The sequence below is a fragment of the Branchiostoma lanceolatum genome, chromosome 2 (assembly GCF_035083965.1).
Source record: "Branchiostoma lanceolatum isolate klBraLanc5 chromosome 2, klBraLanc5.hap2, whole genome shotgun sequence".
NCBI lineage: Eukaryota > Metazoa > Chordata > Leptocardii > Amphioxiformes > Branchiostomatidae > Branchiostoma > Branchiostoma lanceolatum.
Genome location: NC_089723.1, coordinates 16,191,413 through 16,218,146, shown reverse-complemented (window position 1 = coordinate 16,218,146; position 26,734 = coordinate 16,191,413). Strand labels below are relative to the sequence as shown.

The following is a 26,734-nucleotide window of genomic DNA, read 5'->3' as shown; positions in this document are numbered from 1 at the left end:
GGTTCGAACCGTCTGGTTTGAAGCTTTGTTTATTCATGAGAAGATCATATATTGTTCATTAGAATGAATCGTGCCTTTCAACAGCAGTCCACTGCACGATGAGGATGTTTGCTGTGGTGAGGGTGATATGTTTTAAAGAATAACAAACAACCTTCATGGCAAAAAAGACAACAACAAAATAGAATAAAATAAAACACTAAGAAACTTGGCCCAGACCAGGCTACGATACAACGACCGTTGACCCGCTGTGAGGCGAAATGTCACGCACGTCACGGTTGCACCGAATGCTGCAATGCACTAGTAGAGCAAATACAAAGGTTCAGATGTTAACTCTCTGTGACTCTTACGTCTCAAAAGTGTAAACTTGACATGGCTGACCGAACTGAGAATCGATTTCTGGGGACTCTGAAGATGGTCAATATTCGGCTGGCCGCCAGGGCGTTTTGTGACATGATGATTTAAACGTGTGGTTGTGCTACTTTGAAAAGTGGCCATTGAAGAACCTTGCCGTTCGTTCTTTATGTAAGTTTGTCAACTTTCCCTCCAACATACATGTGTTTTCTGTGGATATATTGTGACCTACCACAATTCCTTAAATCACCACACACGGACAAATAATACGTAACGTTACATCTGCTTGGAGACGTTTCTGACGCGTGGTTCAGTGAGTAATCGACCGAGATACTTGAGACGAATACACCCTTACAAGTTGGACAAGACATTTGATCCCGCTGTTAAGTCAGCAGCTATTACGACCTATCGGTCGTTGACCCGCCGCCTATCTGGCGACCGGTCGTGTTGTTCTTATGTTCGTGTGCAATCATTTGCGAGGGTGAAAGGTCAGCTGTGGAGTCTAGTCAGAAGCACACACTGTACACACTCGACATGGCCGACAAGACTGAGTACCGATTCCTGGGCGGCAGCGGACTGAAAGTGTCCAACATTAGCTTGGGCACCATGACGTTTGGGGCAATGGTGAGGTTACAATGTGCTATTTTGGAATTTCCATATGAACCTTAATCCGTAATTCCTAAGATCCTTTAAGCAGTATGTTGTGTACTCTTCCTTGGAACTTTCCGGATGGTCATCCCTGTAACTCGTGGGCCTAGAGGCGCGGTGTACGGTGATCAACCAAAGAACTTGAGTACTAGTAGTAGCAAATGTGCTAAGGCCTGCAGCCAGGGGGGGGGGGGGGGGGGGGGGGATTGTGAGGGGACGGGGGAGGGGAGCTCGCGCTTTTCAGGGTCACGCCCCTTTAATGCTGAGTCATGCCTAGTCATAGTTGGGCGGAGGTTCAAGTTATTTATTAACTCGTCCTGACTCTGGGTAGGGAGCCAAACCTATACCACTTACTCTCTGTCCAAAGAGCTATCTACCAAAAAACAAAAAACCCTAGCATGTCCAGAACACGAGATATCAAAACAGGAAGTTCCGCTACAGTACCGTAACAAGCCGCTAGGGGACCCAAAATCTAATCATTTCCAGGTCTCATCAAAATCTACCCACCTACCAAATATCAAGACAATCCACCCAAGCCTTCTCGAGTTATGCTGTTCATCAGATCAATTACACACACACACATGCACACATACACACAAACGCTACCCAAAATATAATCTTCTTGGCGAAGATGATTATGTAAACGCTTAGTATCCAATTTATACAGTTGAGTTACAGATAGAATTTGCGCATTGACATTTGACGGTAACAAAGACGATCCATTGAGCAAAAGATATACAAAGGCGTTATAATTATCGGAAGTGTCAATATCTAACATAGGTATTTTCAAATTTACAAGTCTGTCAAGGAGGCATGAACATTGATAGATGTTCATGCCTCCTTGACAGACTTGTAAATTTGCATCCACAGCTACAACAAGGACTCTCAGTCATATTATTACGAGTAAACAGGTTGTTGTTTAAACTACAAGTGCCAATACGCAGGCGTGTAAGAAGGCGTCTAGTTAAATGGAGACCTTACTAGAAAAGTCGAGGTCCTTGGAAATCGTCTTATCAAGGATAAGGTTATTACCTTCGCGACGAATGGTTTCGTCGAGTAGGTTATTCGATGATGCTTGTCTGTGTGTCTGTTAGTGAACAGAATAAGTCGAGAACGCCTGGATGGTTTGTTGTCGTATTTGGTGTGTCGGTGTGTATGTGGGAAATCTCAAGATGATTAGATTTTGGGCGAAGTGTTTTGCATAATTAACGAGAAAAGTGTAAAAATGTGTTAGATTGTATGCTCATACTATGCTTTCTGGTTGCGACGTGTGGGCTGTATTGTTTCAGGGGATATTGACACGGGTAAATGGGTGCAAAGTTGGTCATGAGGGGTCATGAGGCAGGCAGGAAACGTCAGTTACTGCCAGGGACAAATTGGCTATCAGCCAGCTGTAGGGCAGATACAAGAGATAGACTTGCCCATATAGGCAGTAATGCTTTAAAGCACTAAAACAAGGGCTCAGAAAAGGATTCACCTTAATTGCAAGCCCCCAAAATTCTTATGCACCAGAAAGCCACATCTGTCTACTTAAGAATCATGCAAAGAAAATAGACAGTTGACCAGCTCGTTCTCTCGTAACAGCTGACAGACGAAAACAATCGTCAACTTTGACCTACTCCCAGCCTGGAAGAGTCCACTCGGAGCATGTGAAACCAAACCACAAAGATATCTCCTTACACCAATTAAAAGACTGAAACATACAAATTTTGACCAAAGTTGGATATACACGGCCTTATATGAGTAAGAACAGTCATTAATGCAGTGCCACAGCATGGGAATACCGAGCATGTCTGTGTGTCTGTTAGTGAACACGATAAGTCGAGAATTCTTGGAAGGATTGTCTTGGTATTTGGTATGTTGGTAGGTCTCGATGAAACCTGAAAAGGATTAGATTTTGGGCCCCCTATCGGCTTGTTACGGTACTGCAGCGGAACTTCCTGTTATGATATCTCGTGTTGTGGACATGCTATGGAACTGATTTTTGAGTGGTAGATAGCTCGTTGGGCAGAGAGTAAGTGGTATAGGTTTGGGCCCCCTAGCAACTTTTTTGGAACTGCAGGGGTAGGTTTTGCTTCAGACTTTGAAAGGGAATAACTCAAGAAGGGCTTGATGGAAGGTCATGATTTTTTGCATGTACATAGCTTGAGCGATGATGTACATGATTGGATACTTATTATGCAAATCAGTAACTAATTTGCATAATTAATGAGGAAAGTTTATACATTCATCAATTTCCATGATAGGACTCGCAAACATGTGACATATGTAACTGAGGAAGAGAGAAATATTAATAGATATCAGGTATGCAAATGAGAACCTCATTTACATAATTAATGAGAAAATAATATAACTCGAGATGGGCTTGATGGATGGTCATGATTTTTGGTATGTAGATAGCTTATGTGATGCTTTGTATGATTGGATGATAATTATGCAAATCAGATTATAATTAATGAGGCAATTTTAAAAACCTGCTGTGTTCCATGATATGACTATTCAAATATGTGACATTTGTAACTGAGGAAGAGAGGAATGTCAATAGATAGAAATTATGCAAATGTAGGCCTAATTTGCATAATTCATGAGAAACTACTATAATTCCATACTAGTAAATAACGGCAATTTCATACTTGTTGCATTTAGAAGTTGTGTGAATGTGAACACCATTGAATCAAATTATGCTAATAAGGAGCTTATTTGCATTATTGATGAAAAATGTTAGCATAACCTTCTTTGTTAAGCTCATAATCATAACAAGGAGGTTTGGACAACTTATGTTATTTGGGTGAGGAGGATCAACTGGTATGATTTTTGATTGATGAAAAACACTCCTAATACGTCAGTCATAAAGGTCAAAATCATTTTGCGAAGGTATGAGGTCGTAGAACTCTTGTTCTATTTTAACCGGCTGAGGATTGATTAGGTTATTGTCCTCATTCATGGGTAAATCTTACTTTTTAATTGGCATTTGGCGCTTCATTTTTCTCTTAGGCGGGTTGGCCCGGCCAGTGCGACGAGGCGGCCTCCCACGCCATCCTGGATCGCTACGTGGAGCTGGGAGGAAACTTCATCGATACAGCAGACATCTACGCCGGGGGCAAGTCTGAAGAAATCATAGGAAGCTGGTTGGAGAAGTGAGTACCTTTTTAAGTTAAGTTTAAGGTACGGTTGAAGGGTGGCTGAGGATTTTTGGGATGTTATTGAAAATATTCAAAACCCTTTCTTAAGCTTTACAGACCTTCCTCAACCTTAATTTTTTTTCAGGTAGTACCTTATAGCAAGGTGATAATTTATGCTAATTAATATAACGTCATGATTACGTCATCAAGATTTATAAGGCCACGCCCATTTTTATAAAAACGGCTCTCCTTGGCTTGTACTTCGATGTTTATCAATATAACTTTGCAGGAATGTACATGATAGTAATACATCAAGAATTATGCGTGCAACGAGTATTTTTTTTAAAACTTCGCCAAAAATCGTCATTTCAAAATATACTCGTTGACACGCATAATTCTTGATGTATTACTATCATGTATATTCCTGCAAAGTTATATTGATAAAAGGGTTTTTTCAATAACATCCCAAAAATCCTCAGCCACCCTTCATCTGTACCTTAAGTACACATCAAAGGAATTGATCAGTTGGTTCGTTTTCATATCACACAATATCACACAGTGATTAATCAAGCTGACCACAATGCACAGAATAATGTGAGTCACCAGATTTCAAGCCAGAAAAAATATTAACGGTTCTTAGTGACAAATGTGCCAAATCCGCAGTGTGTTTTTTGGCACGATTAGCCGAATAGCTAGGCTCGGTGGGCGTCACTCCACCGTCCGGGAAGGTAGTGTAAAGTGCTTTTCCCAAGGACACAATGTCCGGGCAAGGTGAGTATCGAGCTCGGGACCTATGGATTCCGAGTTCAACGCTCTAACCGTTACGCCACGACGACGTCACAAGCTAGAACGCAGCCAAAACAAAGAGGATGAAAGTTAAGGTCATCTGCTGGGTTGACGTTCAATCAGCATGCCATTGGTTGGACTCGCGATCGTAGACGCGATATCAAGAGGCTAACAAAACGTCTTAAAGGCATCCAGAGCATATTATGAGGCTTGAAACTTGAATTAAAACAACTCTAGTCATTCCTACACATGGTGAGTTTCAACAACACTATACAATTTTACATATCGACATTAAAGGAGCAAAGATACGATGTCGTTGTGTGATGAGAACTGATCCAAGCCCTTTTTTTACTGATCCCGACTGTCGGTTCGACCAATGTTTATTTTTTATGTTTTAATTTTGCATTTTTACGTTTTGACGGAGGTGGGCGGGGCTATGGTATCGGTCTATTTACACTAGGCGCGTGAAACTAAAAGATCACCATGTAGCTTATTTTTGTGCCGCTTTTGAGCACTTTTGAAAATACTTCAGCACGGAAATGTCGTAAATAGTGGCATTAAATGTAAGTTTCATAAAGATTACAGCAACTAGAATATTTCCAGTTTTCAACCCTCATAAAATGCTCTGGGTTCCTTTAAGTGTAGGGTGGCTAGACTGTATACTTCACAGAATGTGCATGTCAGTCTCGTAACGAAGTTTGGCCGGAACCAGAACGCAGCCAACTGAGAGGGAAAATGTCAGGTCATTTGCTGGAGATGTGTTACATTCTAGGCAACAGCGAGAGAAGTTTGTTGTGGCCACCAAAGTCCGGTTCAACACCCGCAAGGGCATCAACCGCTGGGGGTTGAGCCGCCATCACATCATGCAGTCCATAGACGACAGTCTGCGCAGGCTCCGTACGGACTATGTGGACCTGTACCAGGTGAGTAGGCCCAATATCAGCTGCTCTTTCGTGTCAAGTCAAGTCAAAGCCTTTATTTTTCTTAGTGGTGCTTGTTCGGCCACATGGCCGCTTTTCAACAAGGTCGAAGTGGAGGGGTAGGAGTCACGGATAAAGAGTACAAAAATAAGCTTAACGTAAACTTTACGTAAACGATATCAACACAATAATAGATAATACATCAAAATAAATAATGCCCGGTGTTGCATTCTTTGTAACTTATCATACTGTACCGAAATCGCACCATCCCAAACTGTACAGGCATATAGGTTAAATGTGGTAAAAAAATAGTATTATATTAAGTGACAAGAGCAGAATGTGTTACGAATTTTTGACCTGGCGCATAACTGCAAGTGCACGTTTAAGTTTGGATAGGACATGGCCCACATTGTAGTCCCATTTCAGTTCGTGCGTTTTATTACGTCAACACTTCCAATGTGTGATTCTTTTTATGACCACATTATAATTCTATTGAATGTCAGAAACCGTCTGATAGCTGTTTCTCCTAATAACACTGACTCATACTTGAACAATATTAGTCTTCACGTTGTTATTTTTACCTTAAACGTAATTTCCTGACGTTAGCAGATGCATGTATTTGGCTTATTTTGCTCGTTTTGAGGGGCATTTCATTCGTATCATTGGTGGCACGTGTTTGTCTACCCTCTTCTTGCATATATATAAACATTTGGATAATGTGACAGAAGGGAGTGCATCCGTAGGTAGAGCCCGATTCGTCGTATTTTAGACTTCAACTTTTCAAACAATGGTTTCAAAGGAAGTCTATATACACCCTAACCTGTGTCACAATTTTAGATCCACCTCTGGGATGAGGCTGTGCCTCTCGAAGAGACCCTGTCAGCTCTGAATGATCTGGTGCGCGCAGGGAAGGTGCGTTACCTGGGCGCCAGTAACGTCACCGGCTGGCAGCTGCAGAAGATTGTTGAGCTGAGCAAGTCCATGGGGCTCCACAAGTGGATCTCTCTTCAGGTGATCAAAAGAACCATGCTTGGCTTTACAACGTGCAATCTTTGTAGGATTTTACAATAGGGAAGATATTGAAATTTTGACAAAGGATCGCCTAGATAGGGAAAGATCATGAGACATGGCGGTCTAATTTCAGGCGGAGTACAGCCTCCTGTGCCGCGGGATAGAGTTAGAGCTGACTGACGTATGCAGGAAGGAGGGTATCGGTATCATCCCGTGGAGCCCGCTCAAAGGGTGCGTGTTGTATCCTAAAACCGCTTCCCATCCCAAAGCTGCTCTGAAGCACGTTTGGGATATCCCAAAATGTCGCCATTGGCAGATATAATAGGATGACGACATTTTGGGATAGCACAGTGCGTTTGATCACCTCCTTGGTTTGATAGTTACTAGTATCATATCGTTCTGAACTTGAAATTCCGATCTGACAAATATAAAACGTTCCTCCTTTGGCGACACTGGTCGGGAATCATGCCTGTCGCTTTATTTGATTTGCGCTGTACATTTCATCTTTGATCAGTGGTCTGCTGACCGGAAAGTTCAAAAGAGAGGGCGATGCTCCCGAGGGAACCAGAATCTCGCACTCCACAAAGACTGGACAAACCTTCGAGGCGGCCCCGGATTTCGAGAAGATTAAGAAAGATGACAAGACCTGGAACGTCCTGGATGTCATGAAGAAGGTTGCTGAAGCACAAGGTAAGGATACCATCTGATAGATCTATAGAGTACATATAGACATCGGTACCTTTGGGAACCATATTGGTTCCCAAAGGTATTAAAGTACCGTACATGTATATGCTACCCAGGCTGATACCCAAGGTTGTAGTGAGCTAGAGAGCTTTGATTGGCAATAGAATTCGTGTGTTTCTTTGAGTCATGGCATAGCTTGTCTACTCTGCGCCAGTAGACTCGCCCTACTCTACGGAGTGGCTGTCCACCATTGGCCGTCTATTGGCCGAGGTCCGCAATTTCAGCGTATGTACCCCGACCTGTAGCGTATGTACCCCGACTTGTAGCGTATGTACCCCGACTTGTAGCGTATGTACCCCGACCTGTAGCTTGTAACGTATGTACCCAGACTTGTAGCGTATGTACCCTGACTTGTAGCGTATGTACCCCGACCTGTAGCGCATGTACCCCGACTTGTAGCGTATGTACCCCGACTTGTAGCGTATGTACCCCGACTTGTAGAGTATGTACCCCGACCTGCAGCGTATGTACACCGACTTGTAGCGTATGTACCCCGACTTGTAGCGTATGTACCCCGACTTGTAGCGTATGTACCCCGACCTGTAGCTTGTAACGTATGTACCCAGACTTGTAGCGTATGTACCCCGACCTGTAGCGCATGTACCCCGACTTGTAGCGTATGTACCCCGACTTGTAGCGTATGTACCCCGACTTGTAGAGTATGTACCCCGACCTGCAGCGTATGTACACCGACTTGTAGCGTATGTACCCCGACTTGTAGCGTATGTACCCCGACTTGTAGCGTATGTACCCCGACCTGTAGCGTATGTACACCGACTTGTAGCGTATGTACCCCAACCTGTAGCTTGTAACGTATGTACCCCGACTTGTAGCGTATGTACCCCGACTTGTAGCGTATGTACCCCGACTTGTAGCGTATGTACCCCGACCTGTAGCTTATGTGCCCCGACTTTTAGCGTATGTACCCCGACTTATAGCGTATGTACCCCGACCTGTAGCGTATGTACCCCGACTTGTAGCGTATGTACCCCGACCTGTAGCGTATGTACCCCGACTTGTAGCACATGTACCCCGACTTGTACTCAACTGTAACCCAAACATGGCTGGACGAGGCAAATGAGGCAAGGTTCTCGGAAAGGGAGGCGCTATTCTATTCCGTCGGGAAGGATACTTATACTGTCCAGTGCCATCACTGTCACAAGACTAAAACCAGCACATAGTTTGAGTTTTGTCCTTTCAGACTAAATCACTATGGCCCCGTTTGGATCGCACTGATGATGATCCACTTTGTTCTGCAGCTCAGGTAGTTGTGGAAACAACCTCTGGCTGCATCCAGTCTTTCTTCATGGATCACACTGGTTCCCGCAAACACGAACTGGTTCCCGCAAATTGACAATTGCCATCACTGGTGCCAGAATAATGTCCGTTGACTTTGTCCGTGTTCTAAGCTGCGTCGTTGTCTTCAATACAACATGGGTCAGAAGGGAGAATGCAGTCTTCTTCTTCTTCTTCTTTGGGGTTAGGCAGCCAGCATCAACTTGTTGATGAATCTGCTGCGCTTGACGGGTAGTGCTGGTGCTGGGAATGGTTTTCTTTTGTCTGTACCAATTGTGAAGGGGGAAGGTGTCTGGTGACTAGCTGGGTCTAGTGGAGGTGGGTCACCCTGTCCCTGAAAGACGCCAGGGAGGGGGCAGCCACCATCTCTGTAGGCAAAGAGTTCCACTCTGCAACTGTCCGAGGGAAAAAAGCATAGCAAGTCTAGAACTGATTATGACCGTTACTTTCAGGTAAAACTGTGGCACAGGTTGCAATCCGCTGGCTGCTACAGAAGGGCGTGGTGTCGTCTGTCATCATTGGCGCGAAAACCGTGCAACAGCTGGAGGACAACATGGGTGCCGCCACTGGCTGGGAGATCACCGAGGAACAGGTGAGGGTAGTTTCCAAGCAGACCTACGGGTTGCAAATACCGTATCCAACTGGCAAAAGGAGTTTTTATAGGGTTGGGTTGCTATAAAAACTCCTTCTGCCAGTTGGATACGGTCTTTGCAACCCGTAGGTCTGCTTGGAGACTAGGTGAGGGAGCTACCAAGCCTCTCCTAAAGAGCAATAGCCGCATTGTTGTTTTATTTATTTTTTTATAGTTTATTGTTTCGCATATGTACAAGTATTTTAAAACAAAGAAATACAGTGCAAAAAAATATGCAGGGGGGGGGGGCAGAAGCCTAGGTGGCTTTTCGTGGGCCTCCCCTCGAAACTTAACAATAGGAATTATATCATAAATTGTACATAACTCAAAACTTAGCAAAATTAACGATAGAAAATAAGTTGAACTTATATAATAAATCCTAATAGATGAACAGATACGAGGAAATACAAAATAAAATTTAAGGTATTAAACATAATAAGGTACGCTAATATGATCAATGCTAATCATAATTAACAAATTGTGAAGAAATAGATAAAAAATCAACAAAATATTGATAATCAATTACTATGATAATCAAATATCAATGGAAAAAGGAAAACAAAGGAAAAAGGAAAACAAGGAAAACGAGTCAAATACAATCAGAGTAACGTCATAAATGATATCAACGTTGCATAAAGCATTCGCGGGATGTGTGTATACTTTTTAGAGCGATGCAATGTAGAAAAGCTTTTGTAGACTAGTAAAATACTGACACCTTCTAGTTGTCTTTACTAATGGTTTACTTACGAGCTTCACGCCAATTGGCTCCTCAACAGTAGCGATTTACTCAAACATACAATCACTTAGGAGGAAATTATACTTCTCCAAGTGACTCTCAGTTCCTCGTCAAAGATACGTCTTTTGAGTACCTTAACCTTGGCATACTTTGAGACAGTGTGTGTGGTACGAGGATGTCCGCATACAAAATATTTCTTTTGTTATGAATTTTGATCAGCCTTCTGGCCTTTAAATCAGCTGTTTAGTTGTTCGTTAGGATGGCTATCTATTCTTTTCTTTTAATATCGGAACAAATAATTGGTTTTAATGGTATGAACACATAAAAAAAAAGACAAAAATCTGTTCCCGGGGTCCTCCTCTTATAAAAAAACTATCCTCTGTCAGGGAATTAGTAGCTAAATTGACTCCGACCCTCATCCCAACATCATAAATGGATTATCCTCTGTAGGGGATCTCTACCCGTCTGGCTCCAAGAACAATAGGCTGGGGATCAGAGCAGACGACAGGAAATCATTTGCATGTTAACTGACGTCTCATGTTTTGAAAAATCTTGTATTTTTCTCACTATTTTTTTAAAGAAAACATTGTCAGACAAAGAAAAAGGACGCAGATACATGTAGGTGTAACAGAGCTATGTAATCGATACGATTCGTGACTCAATTACTACTAGTAGGCAACTTTCCGAAAACCACAACATTGTGTTTTCAACTGTCAAAGCAACCCCTTCAAAGTTGGAATTGTATCTATATTTTCCTCATAGCTGAATGTTTTGATAGCTGTGTGTCTAGAAATATGACTTGCACATGTAATTGTGGTGTCTACTTGATAGTCTAAGAAACCAATATAGACTGGGGGCCAGTGTTGTCATTGCTTTATATTCTTGGTTAGGTACTACCGTACTACCATGCTGACTTGTTTATGTGCAAACATATCTTGATTCCTTTTCTACATTTCAAACGTGTGTGTCCTGAAGAGTAACCTCAATACTTGGTGAACTGTCTTAGCTAGCGAGCCCTCCACTGATGTGAAAACCACGGCATTCAGAAGCAGACTGAGCTCTGGGAGTTTACGTTAGCTGAATTTATTGGGTGGTTTTATTGTGCAGGGTTGCTGCACTCTTTAGTCCCGTGCACGTGATACACATCCTTTCATATAATGTAATTTTAGAGCTTTAGACAGTTTCACATTTTTAGGCTTCTTCAGTACACTAAATTTGCCATTCTATGAAAGAGGTGGCCACCACACAAAAAAGAACACAACAATGTATCTGTCGCTACTCTGTTGATAATTAATTGATATTTATTTCTTTCCACACCAATCAAGATTCTTTAAATGACGAAAGAACAACTATCGTCGCTAAACAAAACAATTATTCTCCAAAAGACGATGCTTAAACGCGTCTTGGCTCGCGCTCATGAGGTAATACGATTTTCGTACTTCTGCAATCGGCGTTTTTTCTTCAGCGATGCCTACGTAGGGTTTCCACCCATTCCATTGGTCTGCATAAGAATGGGAAAAGGAAACAGATTGTTTTTTGTTAGAAGTTATTGACAAGAATAATGGCATGTTGGTTATTGATTTGAAATGATTGACAGCAAATGTACCTTTCTGTTCTTTCTTTGTGAGTGAACATTTTCCTTACCGCGTTAGCGACGACGGCCGAGGCCACCACCATGGCCAACAGCAAGCCAGTTTTCCCCTGCATCTAGCATGGCCTCGTACTCTGCACAGTCGATCTGCTCCCGCATACCGGTCTGTCCGTGCAGCTTGCCGGTCTCTGAGTCGGCGCAGTACCACAGCCCTGCCGAGTCGCGCTGCTCTTTACGGAAAGATCCATCCGCCTCGCACTGTTTTATGAAACCCCCGGGCAACATCTCAGGACTGTCGGAGTTCTTCTGTATCTCACACGGGGAGAGTTCGTCTGCAGAAAGATTAAAAGTTAATATTGTATCATAAGGAACCGTGTACACAACCCAACTATCGATACAGCTCTAACTTACTACTATTGATGACACAATTGTTGTCCTTTGTTTTATGAAGTAAATCAACATCCATCCTTTTTTCAAAGCTGTACCCTTTGTTGATTTACAATAAACATCTTCTTTTGGAGACTTAATAGTTACTACTTTCCTGTAAGAACAATTTTTTGATGTATTGGAAGGTTGATATCACTTCTACGTATTTCGTGTTCTTTAACCGCCCAGGGTAATCTACCTAAAGTAGACATTTGCACCAGGAGACGTACCCAAATATGAGGAGGCACAAAAGATATCATTTTGCCTATGATATTACCTAAGATAAGACGTACTTACGTCTTGCAGGCTTGCTTGGCCAGCAGCCTTCCACAACAAGTTGTGGCACAAGGAAGACCAACAGGAGAACGAGAGCACAGTGCACTGCCATCCTTCTGGACCAAGAATCAGATCTGTTCTGTCCCACACAGCGGCTTCTTGTTTATAAACGTTTTACGTGTCACGCCTCAATATAAACATTCCTGCTTATGCACAGGATTTCTATGGCAGGAATGCCTTTATCCAAACATCATTCACTCAACAGTTCACGGTAGACACTTTTCTTTTAAGGCTCAAAAGTTCGTTTAATGGTTGCTGCTTGAACTCTAAATGGGCGGCATTGGAGGCTGAGTCCTTTTGTCTTTTAAAGTACCGAAAAGTGGCGAAGTGGAACTACTTTTGAAATTAGTGTACGCACGCTCATCCTTCTGGACCTTCTGGACCAAGAATCAGATTTGTTCTGTCGCACACAGCGACTTCTTGTTTATAATCGTTTTACGTGTCACGCCTCAATATAAACCTGCTCACTTCACATGATTTCTATGGCATGAATGCCTTTATCCAAACATCAGTTCACGGTAGACACTTTTCTTTTAAGGCTCAAAAGTTCGTTTAATGGTTGCTGCTTGGACTCTAAATGGGCGCCTTGGAGGCTGAGTCCTTTTGTCTTTTAAAGTACCGAAAAGTGGCGAAGTGGAACTACTTTTGAAATTAGTGTACACACGCTCATCCTTCTGGACCTTCTGGACCTTCTGGACCAAGAATCAGATCTGTTCTGTCCCACTTGTTTATAATCGTTTTACGTGTCACGCCTCAATATAAACATTCCTGCTTATGCACAGGATTTCTATGGCATGAATGCCTTTATCTGAACATCAGTTCACGGTAGGGTAGAAACTTTTCTTTGAAGGCTGTAGGTTTGACACGAATGATCGTTTAGTGGTAGTTAGCCTTGAAGGCAATAGGAGTCAATAGGATGCTGGGTAAAATTCATATTCACATTGAATCATACATTATAAATTTTATACAAATTAATTCATTAAATCATCGATTAAACCTATTACGGTACTTGGTGGCAAATTAGTAGATGTTGGCACATCGGCACACCAAAACCCTGTGTGTTTTTAGCAAACGATGCTGGCTGGGCGTCACTCCGCCGTCAGGGAAAGTAGTGTTAAGTGTATAACGTCGGGGCATGGTGAGTGTCCAGCGCTCTTACCATTGTGCTGCACCAACGCCCTTGATAAAACGTCAAAACTTTTGTTGCGGCTCCATTGAAGAAATACATTTTGATGAACCGTGTAGAATGAATTAAACAAAGAACTGTTGTAGTACTAAATATTGGTCATGAAAGAATTCTAAATCTGATTTTTGGACCATATGAATGACGTCATCACATTGTATTGCCCTTAATGGGATTTTTTTCTATCTAAGAGAAAATACAGTGCATGCTTTGATAACACTGCAATGAAACAATTTTTCCATTTGCACAAGGCTACAAACGTACGTTCGCACAAATTGGTATCTATGAAGTGTCCATAATTATTGGCTTACGTTGCACAGTCGAGAGGTTGTTCAAACCCCTTCATGTTTAAAGGTACATTTTAGAATTTGTTCAGCTGTAAGTAGTAGTAGTAGTAAACCTTTAGTTTTCTTGGAAGGCCCCGTCGGCCAGTACATATACAGATATATACATGTCCGTTCTTCCCAGGGGTCCAAGTGGAGGGGGGGTGTCACGGGAAATAAATAAATAAATAAATAAATAAAATAACAAACAATTACAGCAAAAATAAATAATCAGTTGATACATCATCATAATAATACAGGTCTTAATCGTCAGGCCAGTCCCTAGCTATAGAGCTCTATATCCTGGTCTTAAAAGTCCATAGCGTTGGAGCATGCTGGGCGTCTACAGGCAGGCTGTTCCACAGAACTGCTCCAGACAGGGCCAGAGATCTGCGGACACAATCCCTCGTCGCCCTAGGTACCATCAACTTGTGGGAGGTAGCTTGTCTGGTAGCTCTGATGGCGCTCTCGCGGCAGGTCACAAAGAGTTCGTTCGTGTGTTCTGGCAACATGTTATGTAGACTGTCAGGAGTTTTTGCTAGAATGTGCTTGATGGTGCTGCATGCAATACATCCCAAATCTGTTGGGCGGCTCTTTTCTGCATAGCTGACAGCCAGTGAGACCATGGCATGACCTCTAGTGACCAGCGTCATGTGGTTAGACCGTTAGGGACTGTACGACATTTAGCAGGGGGGATGTCCGGTGCGTACGGGGGGAGGGCCAAGGAAAAAAATAAATGCCTGGGGGAGGGCCAAGGAAAAAAATGGCTTGGGGGGAGGGCCCAGGAAATTTTTTCTCAGAGTTAGCAATATCTTAGCATTAGTCTACCAGCAAGATTTTCCCCTCAAAATGCAGGAAAATCGTTTCAGTCGGTCAAGATTTTCCCAAGCCGCGGGAAGCATGCCTGCCGACTCACCAAGAATCGTCGGCGAAAAATATGTCGGGAGGGCGTCGTCCCCCAAATACCAGTAAACTTTGCCCCTAAAAATGCAGCAAATAGTGTTTTAGGGGGTAAAATAACATTCCGTGTTGTAGCCACCGTACATCATTCCATCATTTGACGGAATTTTGCCGCTCATGACGGACAAAAATTCTGCCTTTTCCGTCATAGTGACGGACAAAAATCGGCGTGAACAGATATAGACAGACCTTGGAATTTGAAAAATCTCCAGAAAATCAGCGAAAGTTTGCGACGAGGCCAATTAGATAATTTCTAATGCCCGCTGCCGGCCGGTGACAATCCAAACCAAACACAAGAGTTCCGCGACCTCATATCTCCATGAACAATTCTATTTATGCAAATGACTTACACATTTACATAATATATGCTTAATCATAAACACCTTTATCTTACTTACACATGTTGCAATATTGACAGTCGAATTATTTCACAATAAAATGAATTATGGCACTTTTGCATTAATTATGTAATTTGCATAATTGGTATCTGTTGATGCTCCACTTTCCATAAACTACATATGTTACATGTATTTGAGGTCTCGGACCGGAGTTTTTTTGCGATTTCGTATGTAGGCCGACACCCTCAGGTCGACGGGCTACAGTTCCGCCGAGAAAAGTAGGACGGAAAATGTAATCACATGGTCGAAAAGCGGTTTTCTGCTGTTTTCCGATGTATTCATCGGTATTGTCCGTTGTCCCTTTATTTTGGGTAGAAACCATAGTAAAATGTAAATTTGGCACCCGAAAATTATCATTTTTTTACACTTTTTTGATCGAACCTGCTCGGAAAAAACGAGTTTTCCTGGGGTCACGGCATATATGCTGAGAAAGCTTAGTAACTGGTGTCTCTGAAAAATGAAAAAAATAAAAAAGTCATGTGATAACTTTTTCGCAATCTCCGATGACGCAAATTCGGTGAAAATGCATTAAAAACGATGCTATTTGGGTCATCAGGCGAGAAAACCGCATCACCGTTGCCGCGGACTAATACAAAAAGGCTTCGATAGCGAACCAACTGCACCGCGCCCAAAAATACTACAACTCACGGGCTTTTCAGAAGATTCAAAATATTCATGCACAGCTAAAACCATCACCAAGCAATCTCGGGCAGAAATCAGGGTGACGACCACGCACTTCCGGCAGATTACCGGGTCATGAACCAACCCCCGTTCACAATTGAACTCCGACCCGGAACCTTGAGTCTTATAATGGAAAACACTGAAAATATAGATTTTCCTCATTAGCTATGCAAATTAAGTCCCAATTAGCATAATTTGCACTTCATTGTGTACATCTATGTCTAAGCTACCCGCATACTAAATATTATGGAAATCCGTCGTTCCTTTGTTCAGTTATTCTCCTTAGACATTAGAAGATTTTCACAATAACGCCCCTGCAGTTCCAGAACAAGCTGCTAGGGGGCCCAAACCCACACCACTTCTTTATTACACCCATCTGCCACCCAAAAATCAAGACCGTAGTACGTCCAGATCAAAAGATACAAAAATTGAAGTTCTGCTGCAGTACCAAGGTCACATACCAGGGGGCCCAAAATCGACCTTGAATTTTGGCTTCACAACACCCGCCCACATACCAAATATCATTGTAATCCATCAAGAGGCTCTTGAGTTATGCTGACTGGAGTGGTGCGGAAACACAAACAGACAAACAAGCAAACAGACACACCCAAAACAATATCTCCATTTTCATGGAGATAACAAACAAACCAGGTGAAAGTTTTGCTTGGTTGTTGTATGAAATCTATCTTTAGAAGTTTTTTTAATTGGGCAAAGACGAGCAAGACTGTTGTATTTCACTTAAATTGTTCAGATGATGGGACCTCCGGACATTATTCTGTATGTTGTTTTTGACTAGATTTTGTCATAATTGGTCGAATTGCTTTTACGACTGTATCCAAGAAAGCTGTAAGTTTCAAAGTAAGTTAGTGTGGCAGTTTATGTCAGTCATGGCAAAGTAAAGATTATCTATTGAAAGCCAATATAAAGAATTGTGATGTGTCAACTTGTTAAGAGATCGCCCCTTCCAAAACCAACAGGAGACTTTAGACCTAGGAAAATGTGGTCAAGCTTCTAAAGATGAAGAGTCTGAAATGCACATAGATATCATTAGGACAAGCCAAACCAGCACTGCACAAAATGTCGTAGAAATGTGTTGCTGGGGAAGGTTATGGTTAGGTTTTCCAGGTCCAGACGGTCGTGTGTTTGTTGTGTGCACCAGGACCCCTATCGCTCCACGTTGGCTCTCGCGAAGGGGCCCTGATCTTCAGCGCCTGTAGACAAGGTTCTGGCGCCGTTACTGACAGTTGCTCATGAATAATTAATGAGCTATCCTTATTTGGCGGTTAATTTGTTCTGAACCTGAAGTAACAATGTGAGACGTAACCTGATTGGTTGATAGCTTGCCAGCGTTCTTTGCGCTTTTGCCCCTAATGAGGGGATTGGCTGAAGCTGTTTTGGTGGTGACGTCACCAGAACCATGTCTACCGGCGCTGAAGATCAGGGCACCTTCGCGAGAGCCAACGTGGAGCGATAGGGGTCCTGATTTAATGAGGGTGGTTGTATGTGGATAGTTTTCAATCCATTCGAAGGTTAACGTTCTGGCATTTATCACGTAACTCTTCTTCTTGGACAATTTTCCAGATGGCAGAGCTCGACACTGTCAGCCAGATGGACGCGTTCTACCCCTACAACATGATCAGATATGCGAACGCCGACAGGGTGAGGAAGAACATGTGTCAGTGAACGCGTGGTCCAGGGCATCGCTGTGTACCTGCTGTACAACCCAGCATGGTTCAACCGTCGGACACGGAGAAGCGGAACGTCAACATCAGCTTACTACACTTGCAGAATAGCGTCATGTTAGGACATGATTATTTGAGTCAGACCTCTCTTTATAGTCAAATCCAGTGCATCAAACACAAAATCTTGAAATACCTCTTTTCAGTTCATAGACAACGCGTTAGCGATCAGTAGGTTGATATAACCACGCCGCGTTTTATCTGCTTGGTAAATGTATTGCTATCTTTCATCCAATTTGCAGATTAAGGTATTGTTGAAGGGTGGCTGAGGAATTTTGGGATGTCTTTGAAAAAAAAACCTTTCTTAAGCTTTATAAACCCTCCTCAACCTTATTTTTTTTCAGGTAGTACCTGATAGCAAGGTGATAATTTATGCAAATTAGTATGATGTCATGATTACGTCATCAAGATTTATAAGGCCACGCCCCTTTTTTTAGAAAAAAACGCTCTCCTTGGCTTGTGCTTCGATGTTTATCAATATAACTTTGCAGGAATGTACATGATAGTAATACTTAAAGAATGACGCGTGCCTACGAGTTTCTTTTGAAATACCGATTTTTGGCGAATTTGTTTTGTTATCAAACATCATTTACTGTGGCTAGCAATTACAGTAGCAGGAGATCTGCACCTGTAACCAAATAAAGAGACAGTCAATGTATCAGTAATCGTTTTCCAAAGGGTTGATGACGCTTGAAGCAGGAGGTTGTGAATAGCTTTGCAACAGATTTGTTAATTAAATATGTACGATTGGTCCAATCTCTTTATTCGTCCAATCAGTAGTCTCTTCTTTAATCACGTATTGATGTTTGGAAGTCTTTTTATGACGTAACTAGTTGTAGTAGTAGTAGTTGTAGTAGTAGTAGTAGTAGTAGTAATAGTGGTAGTTTATCATCAACATACAGACCAGCTAATCAAACGCCACTGTCTCTACGTTTAGACATCGACTTAGGCCGCCTAGACTCTATCAGTCTTCACGGGTCGCTGGGAAAATAGTAGAAATTGGCCAAATAGAGTCAACTGTATGAAGGGAGTCGGCTACGGAGATAGGGTCTAATATTGCTCCACGGGTCGCTAGGGAAATAATAGAAATTGGCCAAATAGAGTCAACTGTATAAAGGGAGTCGGCTATGGAGATAGGGTCAAATACGACCAAAGTCCCCCAGCAAATGTTCTCTCTATAGCCGACGCGGTTAGTCTGGTAGAGACTATAGGTCGCCGGCCTTAAAACCGACGCCTTGTCCCTTGTTGAAAGACTGGCTAATAGTGCATCATCAATAGGACATGGCGTTGATACATTTTGCGAGCGTGCCGCGTGAAGATACCGTAAAGCCCTTGTCACACTTGTGCGTATGTACAAGTCCGCATGGGGGTATCAGGACAACTCGGCACCAGGACAACTCGGCACCAGGACAACTCGGCACCAGGACAACTCGGCACCAGGACAACTCGGCACCAGGACAACTCGGCACCAGGACAACTCGGCACCAGTTCAGTGAAATGTATATTTTCGGTTTAAATATCGCCCCAAACCCTAGAATTTAACATTTTGAAGCAATGTATGCCAAAAGTGCTCAATAATTTCTGTCGGTATATGTCCTTGGCATCCTTGCGACAAATTTCAAGCCATTTGGTTGTAATTCCAGGGCACAGGAGACCTAAATATACACTTTTTGATCTAAAATGAAGAAAAAACTAAAACTAATACTTGTAAAGGCGTATATCGTTAGATTGCATAGTATGCCGAATTGCGTGACATTCATTCTGTGTAAAAAAAAAAGGTGCCGAATTGTCCTAGTGCCGAGTTGTCCTGCCTGGTGCCGAGTTGTCCTGGTGCCGAGTTGTCCTGGTGCCGAGTTGTCCTGGTGCCGAGTTGTCCTGGTGCCGAGTTGTCCTGGTGCCGAGTTGTCCAACATTCCGCATGGGTTGCGTATTAACATGTTTTTGGTTTAGGTTAAGTTTGCAGCCGAATAAGTGATTTATTAGGTTCGATAACCAGGCTGCACAACGGTGGACAAAGTAGAAAACAACTTTTTCCCCGCAAACCTTTTTTTGTGTGTTTTGTTGTCTTTTTGGACATACTTGTACGTTTTAAATGATTTCTTTAAAACAGATTTATTCACAATATATATATATCAATGTTACAGAAAGGTTTGTTGGTATCTTACAAGCCTAGTATATTATAATCTCCAAGCAGATCCCTGCCGGGCTATGGGCCCTCTCTGGCTGACTGGACCTTCTCTGGCTAGCATATACGATTTTCGCGCCCGGTGTGGATCTGCTTGGAGATTAAGTATATTACACTTGTTAAAATGTTGGCACCAAAGACCCCGGAAACCTTACTTAAACCAAAAAAAAATGTTAATGCGCAACTCACGCGCACTTGAATATACGCACAAGTGTGACAGGGCCCTCAGCTTCGCCCGGCCTCTCCTAAATCTACCGTTAAGCGTTACCAGGATCCCCCATGCAGTTCCTTACTAGATGTTCAAGATGGCTGCTATCTGACGGAGTGGCTATGACTGGTCCAAACAACTCTGTGGTTGTTTTTCCTGTCGAAAACGGGACAAAAGGACAAGATGCCTGAGCTGTACTTCGACAGGTATCATTCAATCTTTACACTTGAGCTGAAGTGACGAGGGGTAAACTTTATAAAGTTAAAAGTCATTTCTTTCGTCACCTTTCTTCGTTCGATTTGTCGTTTCATCTAGACTATGACCTTGAATGTTACGCCAGCTTGTCACACTTGACAATGTATGAATGAGAAGATTAATGACGTTAGGCACTGTATTTGACTTTTACCTACGGATATTGTAGGAAATCTCGATGTTACTGAAGGTAGGTAGCGTTCAACCGTCAACATTCATAACTTACTGGTGTTATGGGGGAGGGGGGCGAAACAAAATGGCGTCAACAATGGATGGAACCGTCGCTTGTTCTGGAACGCCATTGTACCGCGTGGTCATCCTTGACAACCTGCTGTTTACTTCAGTTCGAAGAAGATTTCGCCGCGTTCGGTCACGATTTCTGTGTCTCCCGCGCGATGTCGGAGTTTTTCGAGCCAACTTTGGGCGGTGCCTATCCAGCCATGTCCGTCTACGGTGGACCACTGTATGCGGACTCCTTGGGACCGTTTTACCGCAACGAGAGCGGAGGAAGTTTCCCAACAACTTCATCAACCGTGAGTTCTGACTCAGTTCTACCCCCAGGATGGGAAGACAAGACAGTCCAGGACTTACAAGACATCTGGATGAATCAAGAAGAAAGCTTGTCAAGCAAGTATACCTCCACATTTGAGAGAAAGGATGTGCCACAGATCGAGGAACTGGCCAGGTTGTTTGTATTCCGTGCCAAAACCTCGCCACGCTGGCTACCTTACTACACTGGGCTATCTCCCACAGAAACACCCTGCCCAGAGCTCCAAGTTCAAGCTACAGAGTCTCCAGTAGCCACACCAACACATGATGACATCAGGGTCCTGGCCAGAGATGATGAAATGCAAGATGTGGAAGATTGGCTAAATGCGGCGCCCGATCTCGACATTTCCTCCATGCTACAAGAGGCAGGATGTGATCTGTTCAGTTGCTCCGATGGTGAAAACATGAGTGTGGCGACGCCCAACAGTCAGTTCACCAGTGGTCAGACCCCTGAAGGTGACCGCTCTATCTTGACTGGTTGTGAAGAGCCACAGTCCAGCCCAGGATGGGAAGATAAGACAGTCCAGGGCTTACAAGACATCTGGCAGGATCCAGAAGAAAGTTTGTCGGGCAAGTATGCCTCCATAGTTGAGAGAGAGGATGTGCCACAGATCGAGGAACTGGCCAGGTTGTTTGTATTCCGTGCCAAAACCTCGCCACGCTGGCTACCGTACTACACTGGGCTATCTCCTACAGAAACACCCTGCCCAGAGCTCCAAGTTCAAGCTACAGAGTCTCCAGGAGCCACACCGACACATGATGACATCAGGGTCCTCGCCAGAGATGATGAAATGCAAGATGTGGAAGATTGGCTAAATGCGGCGCCCGATCTCGACATTTCCTCCATGTTACAAGAGGCAGGATATGATCTATTGAGTTGCCACAATGGTGAAAACATGAGTGCGGCGACGTCCATCGGTCAGCTCACCAGTGGTCAGACCCCTGAAGATGACCACCCTGTCTTGATTGGTTGTGAAGAGCCACAGTCCAGCCACTCAGTTCTTCCTCCAGGATGGGAAGACAAGACAGTCCAGGACTTGCAAGACATCTGGCAGGATCCAGAAGAAAGTTTATCACACAAACACCACTCTACCATTGAGAGAGAGGATGTGCCACAGATCGAGGAACTGGCCAGGTTGTTTGTATTCCGTGCCAAAACCTCACCACGCTGGCTGCCGTACTACACTGGGCTATCTCCTACAGAAACACCCAGCCCAGAGCTCCAAGTTCAAGCTACAGAGTCACCAGGAGCCACACCAACACATGATGACATCAGGGTCCTGGCCAGAGATGATGAAATGCAAGATGTGGAAGATTGGCTAAATGCGGCGCCGGATCTCGACATTTCCTCCATGCTACAAGAGGCAGGATGTGATCTACTGAGTTGCTACAATGGTGAAAACATGAGTGTGGCGACGTCCACCGGTCAGTTCACCAGTGGTCAGACCCCTGAAGATGACCACACTGTCTTGATTCACTGTGAAGAGCCACAGTCCAGCCAATGTGTCGCTTCATTGATAGAAGAGGATGACAAGTCTGAAATCGTGGATCTGGCAACTACTACTAATGACAGCCAAGCAGAACTACCACTGCCTTGTCTTCCGTTTGAGCGCCAGTCACCTGTTAACACACCAAAGCCATCATCACCGGCAACTGAGTTGTTGTTGACACCAGTTTATGATGATTCCTGTGCACACTATCCAGACCAACCCAGCTGTGCTGAGGAGTCACCATTCCCGAAGTGCACATCTGTGGTGGAGCGAGATGATTGGGCCATGATAGAGGCTGTGGCGACACTCTTCGTGTTTCGCGCCAAGCACAGCCCGCGACACGTGCCGTACTACACCTGCCAGTCCCCCGCGGGCACGCCACCGTCCACTCCAAGACAAGTGATGGAGGGATCCTGGGTTCATGAAGATGTACAAAGCCTCGCCAAGAGAGCTGAAGAAGAGGACATAGCAGACTGGGTCAATGGGATGTGTGGCACTGGGGAAGATGTCCAAGGTCTTGCCAAGAAAGTTGACCAGGAAGACACACAGGAATTTGTCCATGAAATGTGTGATAACCAATCTGCACCTGCCACATTGATGCATCAAGATCAAGATGTCCAAGGTCTTGCCAAGAAAGTTGACAAGGAAGCGTGCGGTGACCAATCCACACCAACTACATTGATGCACCAAGATGCACTATCCAAAATAGATAACAAGGAAGAGATACAAGACTTTGTAAATGGTGACCAATCTACATCTACCACTCTGATGCACCAAGGAAAAGATCTCCAAGATCTTTCAAAAGAAGCTGACAAGGAATACTCACAAGACTTTGTCAACAAGACATGTGGTGATCGAGCAACACCTACCACACCAACCTACAAAGGTGAAGATGTCAATGATCTACTAGTAGCTAAGAAAGTTGTCAAGGAAATCCCGCAAGACTTGGTCCAAACCACACACACCGCATTGTTGTACCAAGATGCCCAGGGTCTTGAAAAGGAGGAGCAAGACAACTCAGTCGTCACTGACATGTGTGGTGCCTCCCATCAAACGGTGCCTACCACACTGACGGATCAAGATGAAGACATCCAAGCCAAGACAGTTGATAAGGAGGACCAAGGAAACACGGTTACTGGTACGTGTGGTGGGTCTCATGTCTGACCAATCTACCACATAAGTTCCCCCAGTTGAAGAGATCCAATATCATCTCTCAAATCAAAACTGGCCATTTCCATGTTGTGATTTGTCTTTTCATCTATTCCTATCATTTTGACTCCTGTTGCACCTCCCCTAAACATTCCTTTTCTATGATTTTTCTTTTCCCAATTTCCAAATTAACCCTTGTACTGCAGGACCCCTATATATATATGGGTTGCACATTATACGTATACAGAAAATTGGTAAATAATGTTTTACTTGAATAAAATTACTTGCTTACAAGCACTATTAAAGATATGTATGGGGTATGCATAAGTCTAAGTATTAAAACATTATGCTCTACAACATGTTTGTTATCATTTCAGAGAGAGACACGAAGGTCAAAACTTATGATGAGCCCCAAAAGAGGGGAGGCAAGTGGTGGGATCTGAGGAATAAGAGAGAGAAGATGGCAACGGACAGGACAGATGGCAGCAACGTTAACAATGGTGAGTAAACTCAAACCACCTACAAGCATGAAAACTTTAGTCTAAATCAATTCTATATTTTCTGCTTTAATCATAGGGAGTCTTTTTCTCTTGTAATTTTGCAGTGATACATACCTATACAAGGTGGCTTTGTAATTGTCGTCAATAGAACATTTTTGCATGGGAAGTGACATAGTCTGCATTTGCTTGCAAATGTTGGCTTTCTTGTTCTTTCTAACAGTTTTCTGTAGTTTCAGACAAAAAGGATGCAAAGGAAGGAAGGAAGTGGTGGAGAAGAGTTTTCACCAGGAAGAATGATGGAAAGACGAGTGGCAATGACAATGGTAAGTAGAATTGCGCTAGATCATGGTCAGCACTGGTGTGTATGTAAAAGATTACACCTGTACTGAGTGCTCCTCTATGTAGTTTGTACTATTCTAAGGTCTTTTGTATGACCCAACTGGGGTGTGAACCCACCCAAATGAAAGGTGAACACTCCATTCATAAGACCAAATTAGGCAGTATTGTAGATCATTTGCAATCAGGCATGTCCTGTAACCCAAAAGTATTATGATCCCCTACTTCTACATCTTACATCAACAGAAGTAGCATGTATTTTCCATATCCAAATATTTTTACTGTCACATATTTACAGCATTAACAAAGCACACCACGTGCGACCACATGTGATCTAACCTGTTACCATCATATTACAGAGGCGAGCTCGAGAAAAAGAAGGTGGAAGATCTTTCGGAAGAAGCAGTCACAAGGTAAATCTCGACTTCCATGACACCTAGATATGAAATCAATAGTACTCATACTAACATATACTGCATGTTGTTGGGTTATATGATAAAGTATAGATGTGACTGGCTGGAGTGTCCCTGTGGTGTAGTGGTCTGCACTTCTGGTACTAGCCACATCTGGTTCAAATTACTTGGACCAGAAGGCCCGGGTTCAAGCCCCAGGTTAGGACACTTCTGGACAAGAGGTGCATTGAGTCATACCAAAGACTTTATAAAAATGGTGCATACTTCTGAAACAGTTTGGAAGTTAAACACACTCTACCAGTGTTACAGTCTACTCTGCCAGTGGACTAGCCCCCTGCTGCAGTGATTGCACCACAGTGTGGCCCAGCTATGAAACGGGGCTGGGCACCGCCCTATACATCAATTATGGTGTGGGAGGATTTTAACTTAAACTAACTAATGGATGTGACTGAATGAACTAAACGCTCCAGCAAGCAGCTTGACCATATCAAACCGAGAACTGAATGATATGAAAAAAAGTAGCGTACCATATATGAGCGCCCTGGCAAACAGTAGAATGGAAATTGACGACCACAATAAATGGGATGTATTAAATGCAATGATTGTATGATAATAATAATAACGTTGTATTCATGGAAAACCCAGAGTATACATTAAAATGTGAAGCTCATTACCAAGTATTCTTTACGTTTTTGATTATTTTAACTTCTTCATGATTACATGTAATTGGAATTTGAACTTGTTTTTAATGCAGTGGTGTACTTTGGAAAACAAGAAGCAAGTCAGCCTCTGGCTGCAAGATTATTGTTTTTGTTGACAATAAAAACCATTTGATTGGTTGATAGAAAGTATCTACAGACTGTGTGTAGGTGCCATTTCAAATGGAAGCTAAGTTTGCATGTTGCCAGTTGTTATTGAAATGGCAGGTTTTCTTCTCTAACTTTAGAGATGCCTTTGACTCTATTATGAGGATTCCAAGACTTGACATAAATGACTTGTCAGGTCTAAAAAAAAATGTTGTGTCGCTGGTTACCCAACAAAAAACATGCCAACCCTAGCCTTTTTCTTTGTTGACTGCTGGCAAGGGACGTAGAATTTACACTCTGATATCGAAGTGATGAAAACATTGTAGAATTGCTTTCACATATGTTCTCCTAATTTCTGTTTGAAAAAGAAAATTGTGCTTTTTTTTACAATGTATATTTCTTGTATAATGTGACGTCGCCGTTGCGTAACATTTAGAGCGTTGGACTCAGAACCAATAGGTCCTGGGTTTGACTCTCACCATGCTTCGATGTTGTGCCCTTGGGATAGGCACTTAACACGACCTTCCCTGATGGTGGAGTGACGCCTACCGAGCCACTTTGGCTAATGTGTCAAAATGTGTGGCAAAAAACACACTACAGATTATGTGCACCAATATTAATGTGACAACATCTGCACATTGACATCCACCAAGAGCCGTTATTTTAATTTTATTTTTTCTGTATGATTAGAATATGAAAATACGAGTGTCTCGATGCATTTCAGTTTTACATTTTCAAACTGTACTTGTTGGAAAAAAAGAGAATCCCTAATTTTCTAAGGACCGTAATCAGAAACACAACTATTAATGTTCTAAGGCCTAAGTAATGTATAAGTGATGTTGATATTTCTTTTCAGAGAATGGACTGAAAGATGAGGAGACCAATTCAAAAACAAAATGGTGGAAGAGAGGCAGCAAGAAAACTGGGAAGAGTCAAGATGGAATAGATGACAGCAAGACTGGTT

General features: G+C 43.0%; 2 protein-coding genes across 2 annotated transcripts; one reads left to right on the top strand and one right to left on the bottom strand.

The window, feature by feature from the left end:
- Window positions 1-831: 831 nt before the first annotated feature.
- Window positions 832-18,638, top strand: LOC136427611 (1-deoxyxylulose-5-phosphate synthase YajO-like). Its single transcript, XM_066416593.1, has 8 exons — window positions 832-975; window positions 3,994-4,136; window positions 5,680-5,830; window positions 6,665-6,838; window positions 6,972-7,069; window positions 7,353-7,528; window positions 9,331-9,470; window positions 17,725-18,638. The coding sequence occupies exons 1-8, from the start codon at window positions 886-888 to the stop codon at window positions 17,824-17,826; spliced, it is 1,074 nt and encodes a 357-aa protein (XP_066272690.1). The 5' UTR covers window positions 832-885; the 3' UTR covers window positions 17,827-18,638.
- On the bottom strand, window positions 11,894-13,003 carry LOC136427618 (uncharacterized). Its single transcript, XM_066416601.1, has 2 exons — window positions 12,560-13,003; window positions 11,894-12,168 (listed from the first exon to the last, which is right to left on the bottom strand). Exons 1-2 carry the CDS (start codon window positions 12,648-12,650, stop codon window positions 11,894-11,896), a joined length of 366 nt encoding a protein of 121 aa, XP_066272698.1. The 5' UTR covers window positions 12,651-13,003.
- Window positions 18,639-26,734: the final 8,096 nt, after the last annotated feature.

Excerpts from the sequence above, each read along its gene's own strand:
- LOC136427611 (XM_066416593.1), top strand. The coding sequence starts at position 886 with ATGGCCGACAAGACTGAGTACCGATTCCTGGGCGGCAGCGGACTGAAA. Across the intron at positions 976-3,993 it reads CCATGACGTTTGGGGCAATG|GCGGGTTGGCCCGGCCAGTG; the intron begins GTGAGGTTACAA and ends TTTTTCTCTTAG. Across the intron at positions 9,471-17,724 it reads GGGAGATCACCGAGGAACAG|ATGGCAGAGCTCGACACTGT; the intron begins GTGAGGGTAGTT and ends ACAATTTTCCAG.
- LOC136427618 (XM_066416601.1), bottom strand. The coding sequence starts at position 12,650 with ATGGCAGTGCACTGTGCTCTCGTTCTCCTGTTGGTCTTCCTTGTGCCA. Across the intron at positions 12,169-12,559 it reads GCCAAGCAAGCCTGCAAGAC|ACGAACTCTCCCCGTGTGAG; the intron begins GTAAGTACGTCT and ends ATCTTTCTGCAG.